Raw genomic sequence first — 13,004 nt, 5'->3', positions numbered from 1 at the left:
TTCCCAAGCTTATGGAAAGACCCTTTTTGCTCATAGCAGGGATATCTCTACTTTTTAGCCCAAAGCAGCAGCAATCTGCCAGGGCACTGCTGGGAGTAGCAGCTCTGCTTACGTCCTTCGGGCGCCCGCAGCGTGATGAAGTCGTTGGTGTTGTAGACCCGGCTCAGACACTGCACCTGCACTTTCACCTGGTAGGTGCAGTCGGGCTTGAGGACTTTCAAAACGCTGTTGGTCTTGTTGCTGTGGGTCTCCAAGATCTTCCAGATGCTCTCACCGACCATCCTGCGCGAGAGAGCCACACCCCTCCCGTCAGGATGGGCTTTTGTAGCACAGAACACACAGATTGTGCCAGAAAAATGGAACCATTTTAAAAGGTTGCTGCTCGTTTTTCTTTTTGGTAAAGCCACACCACCAATCTTGAAAAGATGCTGTTGGAAAGCCTGAATTAACCATGACTTGGTGACTTATAAGCCCCTGAGCTTTATACAACTGCTGTGCTCAAATTTGTTATCTTTGTTCTGGCTGTTAATGGTCCCACAAAGACGAGGCCCAAGTGGAAAAAAAAAAGACTTTAACAACTTTACTATTTGAGTAAATAATCAGGGAGGAAACCAACACAGTTTGTCACAAATGCCCTCTTGGTACACCTGTGTCTCTTTTGCTACCAAATATGAGATTTTCTGAGCAGAACTTGATTAAGGAGCTCTGAGTGTTTCAGGCCTGATTCTGTGCAGTTCTCTGCAGTAAATACAGGCACACCTGTGCTCACGCTTGCCCTCTTTACCTGCTACAACAGCAGGTGAGGGATGGTGTACCTGTAGTAGATGTTGTAGACACAGGAGGTTGAGGACATCCTTTTTGGCCGAGCCCACGTCAGGGTGACATCACCAGAGAAATCAGCCGTCCACTGGAGGTTCTGGACTTTGTACACGATTGTGTCATCTGAGCAGGCAATGGGAAAAGTTAATTTACTGCAGGGAAACAAACCCTGTGCCCAGGAGAGAAACAGCAGTTCTGGTTGTAACACGAACAACAGGGGAGGTAGGAACAGCACTGGCTGAAAGAGTGTCTGCACCATTTAATGAGATGTTTAATTTATCACTGGAGAAGACTGCGCTCACAGAGGGCAGTTCAGAGCAGGAATTTACCCCTGGTGCTCTTAGTTCCACTCAAAATGTCTTTATGCTGCGTCAGGCAAGCATCTCCTTTCCCTTGAGGAAAGATAAAGTGTGGCTGTTGATGAAATACTGGGAGTTTTGGAAGTGTGTGTGTACAAACTGCTCGGTGTCACCCTTCTCCTGGGTGTGATCAGTCCGTGCTGTCCCTGTCACCCTCCAGGGCCATTCTTTGCATGTTTTTCCTTATCTCATCTCGTGTTCAGCAGCAGGACCCAAGCAAAGGCTGGCAGTTCAAGTCTGGGGCTCGCCTTGACGCGAGCTCTGTGGCTGAATCACTGCCTGACCTTCACAGAGGCACTTAGGGGATAAAAGCACCATGGAAGCCAGCCCTGGCAGTGCTGGGGACGGGAGGTGCTGATCTGGAATGCCCCAAATCCGTGCCCTGCTCCCACCAGGCCATTCCCACCTCTCTCTCTCTCCACGTGTTGGAGCCCAAATCCCAGTGTTGTGGCTCGGATCTGCTGGGGTGCTCAGCTTTGGTGCTGAACAGAAACCGAGCAGAGCAGAGGCAAACTGCTGCTGCTGTGTTTTCCCTGAACAGCTGGAATTAAACCCAGCAGGCACGTGGGTCCATGGACAGGCAGGGCAAGACAATTTTTCCAAGGGAAAAGAGATGGTTTTCCCTTGGCGTAGCAGCCGAGCCGTGCATCTCAGCAATGCCTTCCCCCTCCCCTGAACCTGCTGCCCTCTCCCAATCAATATTTAATTAAAGAACTAAACCTGATTGATGCTCGGCCCCCCCAGCAGTTCAGTGGGGGAGCAGCTGAAGCTCATGGGTGGCCGGAGGCAGCGATCGATCGCTGTTACAGCCCAGGGCGGGCTCTGTCCCACTGCCCCCACAGGGCCACCAAGGGCCAGCATGGCACAACCAGGGATGGCAGCAGGGCACGTGCCACATCCCCAGGGTCACCTTGCAAAGGAGGGCAGAGCAGGAGACTCTTGCTTCACCTGTGGGCCATGTAAAATAGACACCTTTGCTCCTATACATCCGAAAATGATTTTTTTTTTTTTCTGTGTCTGAGGTGCTGTCTGCTGAGGAAGACAAATTGTCAGTGTAGAAGCTGCTGGGAAGTTTGTCCCAGCTGGTGGTAAATGGGTGAGGAGGTAGCTTGGACAACTGAATAGAGGCAGATAAATCAGGGATGTTGGGAGGGAAAGGTCACAAATCCAGGAGAGCTCCTCCGTGTGCTGCCAGGGAGCAGGGAGTGAGGGATGGGAGAGGGCTGCTGCTTACCTGTGCAGTTCCTCTCATCACTGCTGTCTGAGCAGTCCAGATATCCATCACAGCGCTCTGTCAGCATGAGGCAGGCCTCCCCATCCTCACATCTGAAACCACTGGGGCATGACAGGCTGCTCTGAGTAGCTGAAAAAGGCAGAACAGTTCAGGGCTTGAGGCAGGGAAGTTCCCTCAGCAGCACTGGAATGTTTGCAGGTGGCTGCGTGTCAGGGATGGAGCTCAGGCTGACGTGTCAGATATTGGGGTGTCTCCTTCTGGCTGTATCTTCAGAAGAACCTGGTGCTTATCCCAGGAAAAGCAACAATTGGACTTCTAATGGGAATAGCACCACTTGGGCTTTTTGTTCTTTTTTTTTTTCTGTAAAGGATTTCTGGTCTCTGTAAAGGATTTTTTTTCCTGCAAGGATTTCACCAGCAATCCAAGCCTCCTCAGAGGCTTCCCCGCCCTCACAAGGAACCTCCCAAGGGAAGGATCCAGGTGGGACCCAGTCCCTTGCCCACACTTACGGCAGCTCCTCTCGTCCGTGCCGTCCTGGCAGTCCCTCACTCCGTCACACCGCTTCCAGTTGGGAATGCACTTGTGCAGCTGCTGGCACTCGAACTCGAAGCGGCTGCAGCGCTCCGGCAGCGTTGGGGACGTGGCTGTCACCGTTGGGTCCTGCACACAGAGAGGGAGGAAAGCACCGGAGGCACGGCCGGGCTGGCACCGGCAGCAGCGGCGACCGAGCGCGGTGCCCGGGTCCCGACTCCACTAGATGGCAATCTCCTTCCATCCAGCAGGTGGAGAGGATGACGCCTCAGCCATCCTCTCTCCTGACTGCAGAGGGCTGGGAAAGCTTCTGCTTTGCAGGGAATGTCCTGCCCACGCCGCTGGAGCAGTGTCCCAGTTGGTGGCAGGACGGTGACCCCAGGGCCGGAGGACATTTTACACCATGCGTAAATTAACCCCGCAACCTGGCAAGGCTCTGAAAGGCCAGAATGCCTTGCAGATGTGATGTGGGAAAAGGGAAGGGGTGAGGGAGGGGGAAGCTTACTGGAGGTGGGACAGGCCTCCTCGTCAGAGCCATCCGTGCAGTCCTTGTAGCCGTCACACACCCAGCTGTTCATGATGCAGGCGCCGCTGTTGCAGCGGAAATGGTTGGGAAGGCACGTCGGTGGGATCAGCGTGGTAATGGGATGAACTGGAGACCCTAAAAATACACCAGGGAGAGCTGACCTGAGGGCCCTGCTCCTGTGTAAGCTCTGCCTGCTCCCTGCTGACCCAGAGGGAAGTGGGGAGCAGGTGAGGCATCACAAGCCCGGTGCTTTCATCTGCATTGTGTCTGTAATCAGGGTACCCAGAAATACAGGGTAAAAACATGCATGCGAGTGCCCACTTATGGGGCATTTTTGGAGCCACAGGGGCTGTGGGAAGGCAGAGTGATCCTTTAGCATGTCCTGGTCCCCATGATGTCCGTGTCTCAGCCTCAGCACTGCGTCCTTACCCTCACAGTCCTTCTCATCAGACCAGTCCCCACAGTCGTTCTCCTCGTCGCACTTCCACCGGTTGGGGATGCAGTGCCCGTTCCCACACTGGAACTGGTAGTACCGGGAGCAGTTTGGGGCTTCTGTTGGGTTTTCTGGCAGGGAGAGGAGAGTCCCATGAGCCACAGGGTCACCTCAGCAGCCCTCAGCACAGCTGAGAGGTGAGAGCATCGCCCTGAGCAGCACAAGCACATTCCTTTCTCTTCATCCCCAGCATTCCCATTCCTCCCAGTCCTCACTCTGTTGCCACCACTGCTTTGTCTGTGTCCTTCATGGCCAGACACCACCCCTGATCTCAGAATCAGAGCAGAATTCACCAGAGCATGGCAGAAATGGAGGAGCAAACCCTGCAACTCCGAAATGAGGCTGCAGCTGCCTCGCCTGGCTGGGTACAGCTCCTACAGCCACCCAGGGAACAGTGGTAAATATTGGGTTTGGCTGAAAACTGCCTGTCTGCTCAGGGCTGGGAGTCTGTGCAGTAAACATGGTCACAGAAGAGTCAGTCAAGCACAAGATGTGCCAGGTTTTCAGCGTGCTTCACTTTACCTGCCTGCAGTACGAGGGAAATGACACTGATGTCCAGGTAGGACATGCTGTGATGTGCCCAGAGAAAGCTGCACTCACACACATAATGCACACGAGTGAAAACGTGAGGGAGACAGGACTCCATGCTCCTGAAATCCAAAGGAAGCTGGAGCTGCAGTGGCAAGAGGCGCTGGGGGTGCTGCTCACCACAGTTTGCTTCGTCGGAGTAGTCGCCGCAGTCATCCATCCCGTCACACTTCCACACCAGGCTGATGCACACCCCATTCTGGCACTGGAAGCTGAACTGGTCACAGGTCCGGTGGAACTCGGGGTCCTGGGCTGCAGGGAGAGGTTTGGTGTAAAGATTAAGGGCCATGGAGAGGTTTGGTGTAAAGATCAAGGGCTTCAGGAAAGCTTGAGCAGGAAGGAGCACACTCGGGGCAATCTCAGATTTCTGAGCAGAGCATCGCGGTCTAGAGCCACCCCTTAGGAGAGCTGGCAGCTCTCTGGTAGTGGAACACATGATATTATTGGTTCTCTCCACGCCTCTGGTTTCATTCTGTGCCCACCCATCCCTCAGCAGAGGTGCCCAGGGTGACACTTACAGCACCCAGCGTAGTTGGCATCTTCGTCCGAGCCGTCTCGGCACTGGATGATGCCGTCGCACACCATGGAGTGGAACAAGCACTGCTGCCGGTTCTTGCACACGAAATCCATGTAGCGGGTGCACAGGGGCTCTGCAGGGGTGGGGAGGACAGGGGGTGGCACCTCTGCTGTCCTTGCACACAGCAGCGTCACCCCGTGGGATCCGCGCACGCCTGAGCGCAGCGGGTGGATTTTAGGGACTTAGGGAAAGTTCCCAAGACAAATGGTTTGAGCTGTGTCCCTGCACAGGCTGCCCCCCCCCCCCCCAAATAACCCCTCAGGGTGGGCACAGGCACAGGAAGGGTTTGGTCAGGTCCCTGGCAATGTCCTCCCAGTCTGTCCCAGTCTGTGCCTTTTGCTGACCCGCCGATTTCACAGGGGGCTTGTGACTACTGCACACTAAGGCTTTCCCATTATCTCCCAGGGCTTTACTCCCAGTGGGACAGGCTTGGGCAGACCAGAAATGCTGTCAGCCCTTGCTGCTGGGCCCCAGCAGCTCCCCCTGGCCCCGATACCCACCACAGTGCTGCTCATCCGAGGCGTCGGAGCAGTCGTTGATGCCGTCACAGTGTTTGCTGGTTGGGATGCAGGTGCCATTGGGGCACTGGAAGCCATTGCACTTCTTCTCTGAAATCCAGAATTGGGTGGATGTTGTGTGGTTTTCAGGGTTTTGTTAATTAGCTACAAAAAGCCATGGTTGCCTTTGCGCTGTGCCGGCTTTTGGAGGGGTGGGGGCTGTGCCATGAATTTGTAGCTGGTTTAGCTCGGTGGGTGTGCAGAAATCCCTCCCACCCGTGGCAGAGTCCCCCCCACACACAGGACACGTTACCACAGTTGGCAGGGTCCTCATCAGAGCCGTCCTGGCAGTCGGCGTCGCCGTCGCAGGCCCAGCGCTGCGGGATGCAGTGGCCGTTGTGGCACTGGAAGCTGGAGGCCTCACAGGTGTGATAAACTGCTGAAACCAGAGCAGGGGGACACCTGAGTGTGGGGTGTCAGCATGGCCCTGCTGAGCTGAAAGTGAGTCAGGCCACACCACCACACCCTGCTCCTTCCCCTGCACCAGGATCTCCCACCACAGCGGGTCCCAGCATGAGCAACACCCCATGGACCCCATGGTCTTTCCCTCTCCATGCCAGTCTTGCTCATGAGCCGGCTGTGCCTCGGGGATGGCTTTCGGAGGGCAGAGATCTCCCAAAGCTCTCCCCAAAGTCAGCAGCCTGTCTCCCTTTGATCTCAGTCCTTGGGGTGTGTGTGCAAAGGTGGCAGCGGCGGCATCGTGCCAGAGATGGCGAGAAGTGTCACAGAGATCAAGCAAGGCTTAGCGGAGCTGCAGGGTCCCCCGTGCAGGGCAGGACAGAGACAGAGAGAGCTTTTAATTAAGGCAAACAAGGCTCTTCCATGTTGCCAAAGCAAACAAGAAATAGAATTCTCCCTGGGGGTTTTCCTTAGGCTCCTGTCAGGGAAATATCTGCCTGTGGGGTATCTGGGTTGCAGTCTGGTTTGTGCTGTCACTTTAGAGACAAATCCTGCTCCTCAAGCAGGAGAGCGTGCAGAATTATTGGGAAAAGCAATGTTCAACTTAATTAAATGGCATGATCCTGAGTTTTAGGTCGGAGAGTGACACACACTCGCAGATATTTCGAAACAGTACAATCTGGTGGCAGTAATATTCTATTAGGTATTCAGCGTGAAATGTAATTATTTTAGATAAGAGCAATAATTGCAGCCCGGTGAAGTCAGACGGAATGTTCCTCAAATAACTGTGATCCTCTTAGATAATTCCAACTTCAGGCTTTACAAACCCGACACGCTTTTTGAAGTAGGTTCCTTTCCTGTGGTAATTCTCTCTGGAGAAACTCATATGAGAGATAAGTGATACCAATATAAATTAAACCTTCTTAGAAAGCCACGCTCATGGAATACTAATGACCAGGATCCACCAGGCTACAGCCCTGGGTGCTCCAGGCACAGCAAATGCCACAGGGGTGAGCAAAGAGGAGCTCAGGGACCTGAGAGCAATCTCCTAAATCCTCGTGCCAGAGCCCCAGGACAGCAGCTGGTGCTGCTCTCTGTCCCAAAGGCTCCAGACTGCCAGAGCCAAGCTGCTGCCAGCATTCCCAGGGGCTGTCCTGGTCCCTACAGGCTCCCCATGGATCTCTGCCCACACCGTGGAAAACACTGCTTTTATCTTGAAATATCCCACATATGGCTTGAAAAATACAACCTTGTGTCTTTCACGGATGGGCTGATGCTCTGCCTACTCTGAGAAGTCTCTTCTCTTGCAAGTATTTAGGTTTTGGGCTTGGTTGATATTTTTGCTTGATTATTTTTAGTGGAAAAGACCAATACGCTGCTATCTGTTGGCTTTTCTAAAGAGAAAAAGGCTCTATGTGGGTGTTAACCTCAGGAGGCTGCTGAGGAGCATCGCTGTGGTGGTGAGGAGGGCCGAGTGTTGTGGCTTTCAGCTCCAAACACACACTGGGGCTCACAGGCCTTGCTGCACAGGAGGCACAGAGCAGGAACAAGGTTATTTCTGCCAGCCAGGCTGCTTTAATATGAGTTGTAAGAAAGGCAAGAGTGGGTCTTCCATGTGGGACTCCCTGCTTAGGACACCCTCTTCAGGTTTTTGAGCCCACAGAGCAATGAGGCTGCCAGAAGAGGACTAAAACTGCCAAACTAAACTTCCCAAACTAAATCTGCCTCTTCTTGAGAGCAATTACTTGTGGAGAAGCTGCAAAGAACATGTCTGTTTTCTGCACCAAACGAATGGCAAGGACACAGAGTGAAAGCTGTGAAATGCCGTCAGTGCCCTGCAACACGGGAGCCCTTTTTGCCAGGAGAGTCCTTTGGCTGCTCAGCAGCCACAGAACCACTTCCCATTCCACAGAGCTTTGCCTGTGGGTGCAATCTTGCAGGTAAAAAGCAAAACTGGATCACTGTGTGAGCATCTCAGAGCTGTCAGCAAATTGCCAGCGAGCCCTAAGGCACTGGGGGGAAGAAACCCTTGGGTTTGGAGCATCACATCACCCCAAGGTGCTCTAACAAGCCAGGAAACTGAGGCACAAGATGCTGGCCAGTGTCTGCCAGGCCGGAGGTAAAAAGTGTCTGCAGCAGGAGGTTCTTGGTCACACCCCAGCACTCACCAGTGCAGTTCGCTTCGTCTGACCAGTCCCTGCAGTCGTTGTCCCCGTCACACATCCAGGACAGACGGATGCACATCCCTGAGCTGCAGCTGAACTCATCGTTCCTGCACTGGTGAGCCTCTGCAAACAAAATATCGGGCTTCAGGCCGTGGGAATACCCAAAGAGCAGAGCAGGAAAGCTGGATAATGATGGCATGGAAGCCTCCCAGCTGGAACATGGCGAGGGGAAGAACCAGCGCACGGCCTCGCTCTCTTCTCCTGTCCCTCATTTCCCAGTACGCCATGGTCCTGTCCCTAATTCCCAAATACCCTGTAAATGCTGGTCCTGTCCCCACTTCCCAGTCCCCAGTCAGTGAGGAGGAGGCAGCCTGGATAAACAGGAGGATCTTGCCCTACGCCACCTCTGAGCAGCACCCAGAGGAGCAGCAGCTCTGAGCAGCACAGGGGAGCAGGTCTGAGTGGGGGCACTCACCACAGTGACTTTCGTCGCTGTTGTCCCCACAGTCATCCTCCAGGTCACATTTGTAGGACAGAGGGATGCAGGTCCCCGAGCCCTGGCAGCGGAACTGGGTCTCGGTGTCACACACGGTGGTGGCTGATGGAGAGAGGAGGAGGAGGAGGTGGTGGTGGTAGAAGATGGGTTCTGTTGTCTGAGGGTGTGTACTGAGTGCAGGGAGGTGGAGGGACGGGGACAGACTCCTGCCAGTGCAAGCTGAATTACTGCTCTTGTATTTTAATGCCATTTTTAGGCACTCCGTGTAAAGCAGAGCAGACAGGGGTCAGTTTTCTGTCTGGGGAGCAGGAATGAAGCCCCTGATGTCCACTTCCAAGGCAGGGAGCAAGAAGCCAAGGTTGTAGAGCCATCTACTCCCCACAAAGGGGATTGAAACCTCAGGTGGTGGGATGGGACAGGGCAGCCAAAACAGGGGAGAAGCTGGGCATGAGTGCTGCTATCCAAGGCAGGAGCTCTGTGCCAAGCTGGTGACATCTCTCTGAGGAATGGGTACCCACAGATGCCTTCCCACACCTGGAGTCAGACAGCGAACTCAAACTTGGACTCTGGTACAAAATGGGCATAAACAGCCTCTCTCCTGGTCCTCCAGGGATTCCTAACTTCAAATCCAGTCCTTTTTCCACAGTGCACTAATCCAAACCCTTCCAAGGCTGTGGAACATCTGCCCCTCCTGCACGCATTGGCTGTCCCCAACTTTGCACAAAAAGGTGACCTCCATCTTTAATGTGTGAACTTGATTTATTATCTCAACAAGAGGCCCATGTCAGCACTATCTGCTCTCTTTTCCTCATTGGCTGTGCCCTCAATTAGCTTCAGAAGACAATTAGTGCAAGAGACAGTTGGCATCAGTCTCACCAAACTTTAGACACTGATGCCTCATCTGGTTAAGGGGATTGGGACAAAACTCATCCAGTTTGCTTTGGGAATCTACCAAAGGAGCTGAGTTCCACCCCCAGAGCGCCTCTTGCTCTCCCTGACTGTGAAAGGAGTGTGGACCATCAGCTCGGGTGAGATGCCACCCCAGCAGACACCTGAATGTGGCCAGGCCAGTGCCACCAAGGCAGGACACTCACGGCAGTTCTTCTCGTCACTCATGTCCCCGCAGTCGTTGTCGTTGTCACACTGCCAGATGCTGTTGATGCAGTTCCCATTGGAGCACCTGTACTGGTTGGGCAGGCACGTGTTCTCTGGGGCAGGAGGGACAACAGAAACGAGCTGGCATGAGGCTGTGCTTCCAGAAATGAGCCACTCTCCTCCCCGACAGAGGACAGATCCCGCCGGCCTCTTGTGACGGCAGAAACCACCTCAGCACTGGGCAGCAGCAAGAGCCGAGCAGGGCTTTACCTTCCTTTATGCATGTGTTGTTCTTCATGGCGTAGCCGTGGGGACAGTCACACCTGAGCTCCCCGCTGGGCAGCACCGTGCTGGCCACCCCCTCGGGGCACTTGCAGCTGCGGCCGTTGTTGGACCTGGGCAGGCAGAGCAGGCTGCAGGGCTTGGTGATGCAGGCGTTCTGCCCTGGAGCAGGGCAGGGAGGAAGGGGACAACGTCAGGGCAGAGGCACAGGAATCCCAGTGTCACCAGCCAGCCCAGGACAGAGGCACGGGAATCCCAGTGTCACCAGCCAGCCCAGAACAGAGGCACGGGAATCCCAATTTCACCAGGCTTTGGATTCAGATCCCACTAAAAGCCAGCTCTGCAGGGCTGAGTGCTGAGGTCACCCCTAGGACTGCACAGAGCCATCTGCTCCAGGGAGTGTGAGGGCCTTTAAGGGGGAAAGATTGGCCCTTAAGGGACGCAACTCATCCAAGTGGCTTTGGAGGTCTACCAAAGGATATGAGTTACACCCCCAGAGTGCCTCTTGTCCCCCCAGTCTCCTGCAGGCTGCTGGCTGGCTGAGCCCGTCAGTGGTCTTGTACTCATCTGAAAATGGGTATAAACAGCACAAGGGGGTCAGCAGTGCCTTGTCACAGCGCAGACAGAAGGTTAAAGGAGGACAAAGTTGGTGCAGCCCTGAAATCCTGTGGTTTTTTGGTCTATACAACACTTTGATGGAAAAGCCAGGATCTGTGACATAAACTGCGAGGTGCCACCACAGCCAAGTGCCTTACGAGCTCTGTCCCGGACGGGGAGCATCTCTCCTGGCAGCCAAAAAGCAGACTATACCAGTCATGAAACTCACTCAGACTGTGCCTGAGTGACTCAAACCCTGCAGAAATGGGGATATATTCAGGAAATGCAAGCCAGGATGGCTGGGAACCTGTGGAAATGAGGGATGAACACATTCCTAAATCCCAGGGAGGATCATGTGCACGATTACCTGTTGTCTTTCCTCTGTAAAAGATTTTCATATCCATGATCCCATTCAGTCTGCCGACCAAGATCTCCATCCTGGAGCCGCTGGTTTTGGATGCTCTGAAAATACTCAGCTGTGACCAGTCGTTCCAGTAGATTTCATTCTGAAACACAGGCTTGGCTCTTAGCACAAGGAGTGACAGCACCAGGGCCGTGCTCATCAGGGCTGCACTAATCACCCTCAGTACTGGACGTGGGGGGACACTGAGAGTGAAAAGTGTCCCCAGCCCAACGGGGAGAGGAAGAGGAAAGCCTGAGGTGGGATTTGAGCAGGAATGGGATCTGCTGGGTGGCAAACGTCACAGTGCAGCTGCTTGGGAATGTTGCTCCTGGGTTTGACTGCACTTGCCTGCCCGTTTCAGGGATTTGTGGGAATGTGCCAGGAGCAGAAAGAGAGCAAGCATCATGCCTGCTCCAAATCACATCCCTGTCCTTCAAATTCAGTGTGCTCAGTGCTCCTCCAGCACCAGCCTCAGAGCCTGCATGCTACGGAAAAAATGACAACGGGGAAACAAACCTTAAATACAGCAATGGCATAGGGGTGAGGGAGGCTGTCCAGGATCACAGATCTCTGCATCCCATTGAAATCGACCCTCTCGATCCTGTCCATGTAGGCTTCAGTCCAGTAGATCCAGTGGTCATCCACAGAAATGCCGTTTGGCCACCGCACGCCCTCCGAGACGATGCACGCGGCCAGCGACCCGTCCATGTCACTTCTGTAGATGCCAGCCCTGGAGTCGCCCCAGTCTGTCCAGAACATCAGCCTGGCAGCAGGCAGAGAGGTTACTCGAAATCCTCCCAGAGCAGCTCATCAAAAGGAAGCAGGTTAGGAGAGGCAGAGGTTGGAATGCTTTACATTCCATGTCTCCTGCCCGACATGCCTTTGAACAGGGAGCTCTGCAATTCTAATGAACACCACCAGCAGATTTATGAGCAGCACAGAGGCTTTTCAGCTGCAAGCTCTGTGGTGGGAGTGCAGCTGCAGGTTACCTTGCCATGAACTGCTCGGGTTTGTCAGAGCTACATTTGCAGCCGAGGCCAAACCCCAGAAAGATGTAACTTGCATTTGGCTCTTGAATTCGAACACTGCTCGGTTTCTCACCTGCAGCTTTCCCCGCTGACCAGACCAGTTTTACTGGCAGGAAAAGTTATTTGCTAATGGGTATGTGTGGGTAGGAAGGAATAAACAGTTTGTGATCTGTGCCCTGAGGGAGTTGGTGCCTTAGTTGGGAACACTATGGGGACAGTGGGCTCCACAGGACAGGACTGTGCTGTGCCTGTCCCCCATTTCACCTCGCCAAGCTGTCCTCCCTGAGGAGGTGAAGGATCAGCAGTTTCCCTGGGGAATAGAGGGAAATACTTGTGATGTTTTCTGTCTTACCCATCTCGGGGAACCAGAGCCAGGGCTCTGGGTCGCTCCAGTATTGAGGCGTTGAGGACGGTGAGTCTCAGGTCTCCGTCTGGATTGGCGACCTAGACCCAAAACCAAACCCAGGACAGGTGTGTTTGCTATGGGCACTGCTTGAAGTGACACGAAATCTGTGTCAGGCAATTACTGCTCCTTAATAAAATAAGCACTGCCACAGGTGGGCAGAGCTGTACCTCGATTTTGGGAATCCCAGCATTGACCCAGTAGAGCAGCTGGCTGAGAGGTTCAAAAGCCAAAGCTTCCACTGTTTCCAGCCCAGTGCTTACAATTATTTCCTGCCCAGAGCTGCCGTTGAGACAAAGACGCTGGAAAAAAAATTAAAACAATCAGATTAAAAGATGAGGATCTGCCTCAGCCTGAAGGTCAGGTGACAGGCAGCTCGGAGGGGAGGAGTACCAGGACAAACATTTCCATTTCGGGTGTGGATGCAACACCCGGGTGCAAGGAGGTGATGC

The 13,004-nt window shown here is 53.9% G+C and overlaps 2 protein-coding genes across 6 annotated transcripts in view; one reads left to right on the top strand and one right to left on the bottom strand.

Moving 5' to 3' along the window:
* The window catches only part of SORL1 (sortilin related receptor 1), a 46,482-nt gene that overhangs the window by 12,498 nt on the left and 20,980 nt on the right, over positions 1-13,004 (bottom strand). Inside the window, exons 18-35 of one of the 2 annotated variants that reach the window (XM_039564836.1) lie at positions 12,723-12,854; positions 12,502-12,593; positions 11,638-11,884; positions 11,086-11,224; positions 10,110-10,283; positions 9,839-9,952; positions 8,724-8,846; positions 8,252-8,371; positions 5,938-6,060; positions 5,628-5,735; positions 5,069-5,200; positions 4,671-4,802; positions 3,899-4,033; positions 3,449-3,604; positions 2,922-3,071; positions 2,413-2,541; positions 816-942; positions 113-282 (exon numbers count right to left, since the gene is read on the bottom strand). In XM_039564836.1, the coding sequence (XP_039420770.1) occupies positions 113-282; positions 816-942; positions 2,413-2,541; positions 2,922-3,071; positions 3,449-3,604; positions 3,899-4,033; positions 4,671-4,802; positions 5,069-5,200; positions 5,628-5,735; positions 5,938-6,060; positions 8,252-8,371; positions 8,724-8,846; positions 9,839-9,952; positions 10,110-10,283; positions 11,086-11,224; positions 11,638-11,884; positions 12,502-12,593; positions 12,723-12,854 (2,503 nt within the window). Of the gene's footprint in view, positions 1-112; positions 283-815; positions 943-2,412; positions 2,542-2,921; positions 3,072-3,448; positions 3,605-3,898; positions 4,034-4,670; positions 4,803-5,068; positions 5,201-5,627; positions 5,736-5,937; positions 6,064-8,251; positions 8,372-8,723; positions 8,847-9,838; positions 9,953-10,109; positions 10,284-11,085; positions 11,225-11,637; positions 11,885-12,501; positions 12,594-12,722; positions 12,855-13,004 lie in introns of both variants that reach the window. The other variant, XM_039564837.1, reaches the window with a different exon arrangement.
* The window catches only part of LOC104692108, a 95,025-nt gene that overhangs the window by 66,967 nt on the left and 15,054 nt on the right, over positions 1-13,004 (top strand). The window lies entirely within an intron of this gene.

Source organism: Corvus cornix, chromosome 24, assembly GCF_000738735.6.
Source record: "Corvus cornix cornix isolate S_Up_H32 chromosome 24, ASM73873v5, whole genome shotgun sequence".
NCBI lineage: Eukaryota > Metazoa > Chordata > Aves > Passeriformes > Corvidae > Corvus > Corvus cornix.
This window is presented reverse-complemented; position numbering and strand designations above follow the sequence as displayed.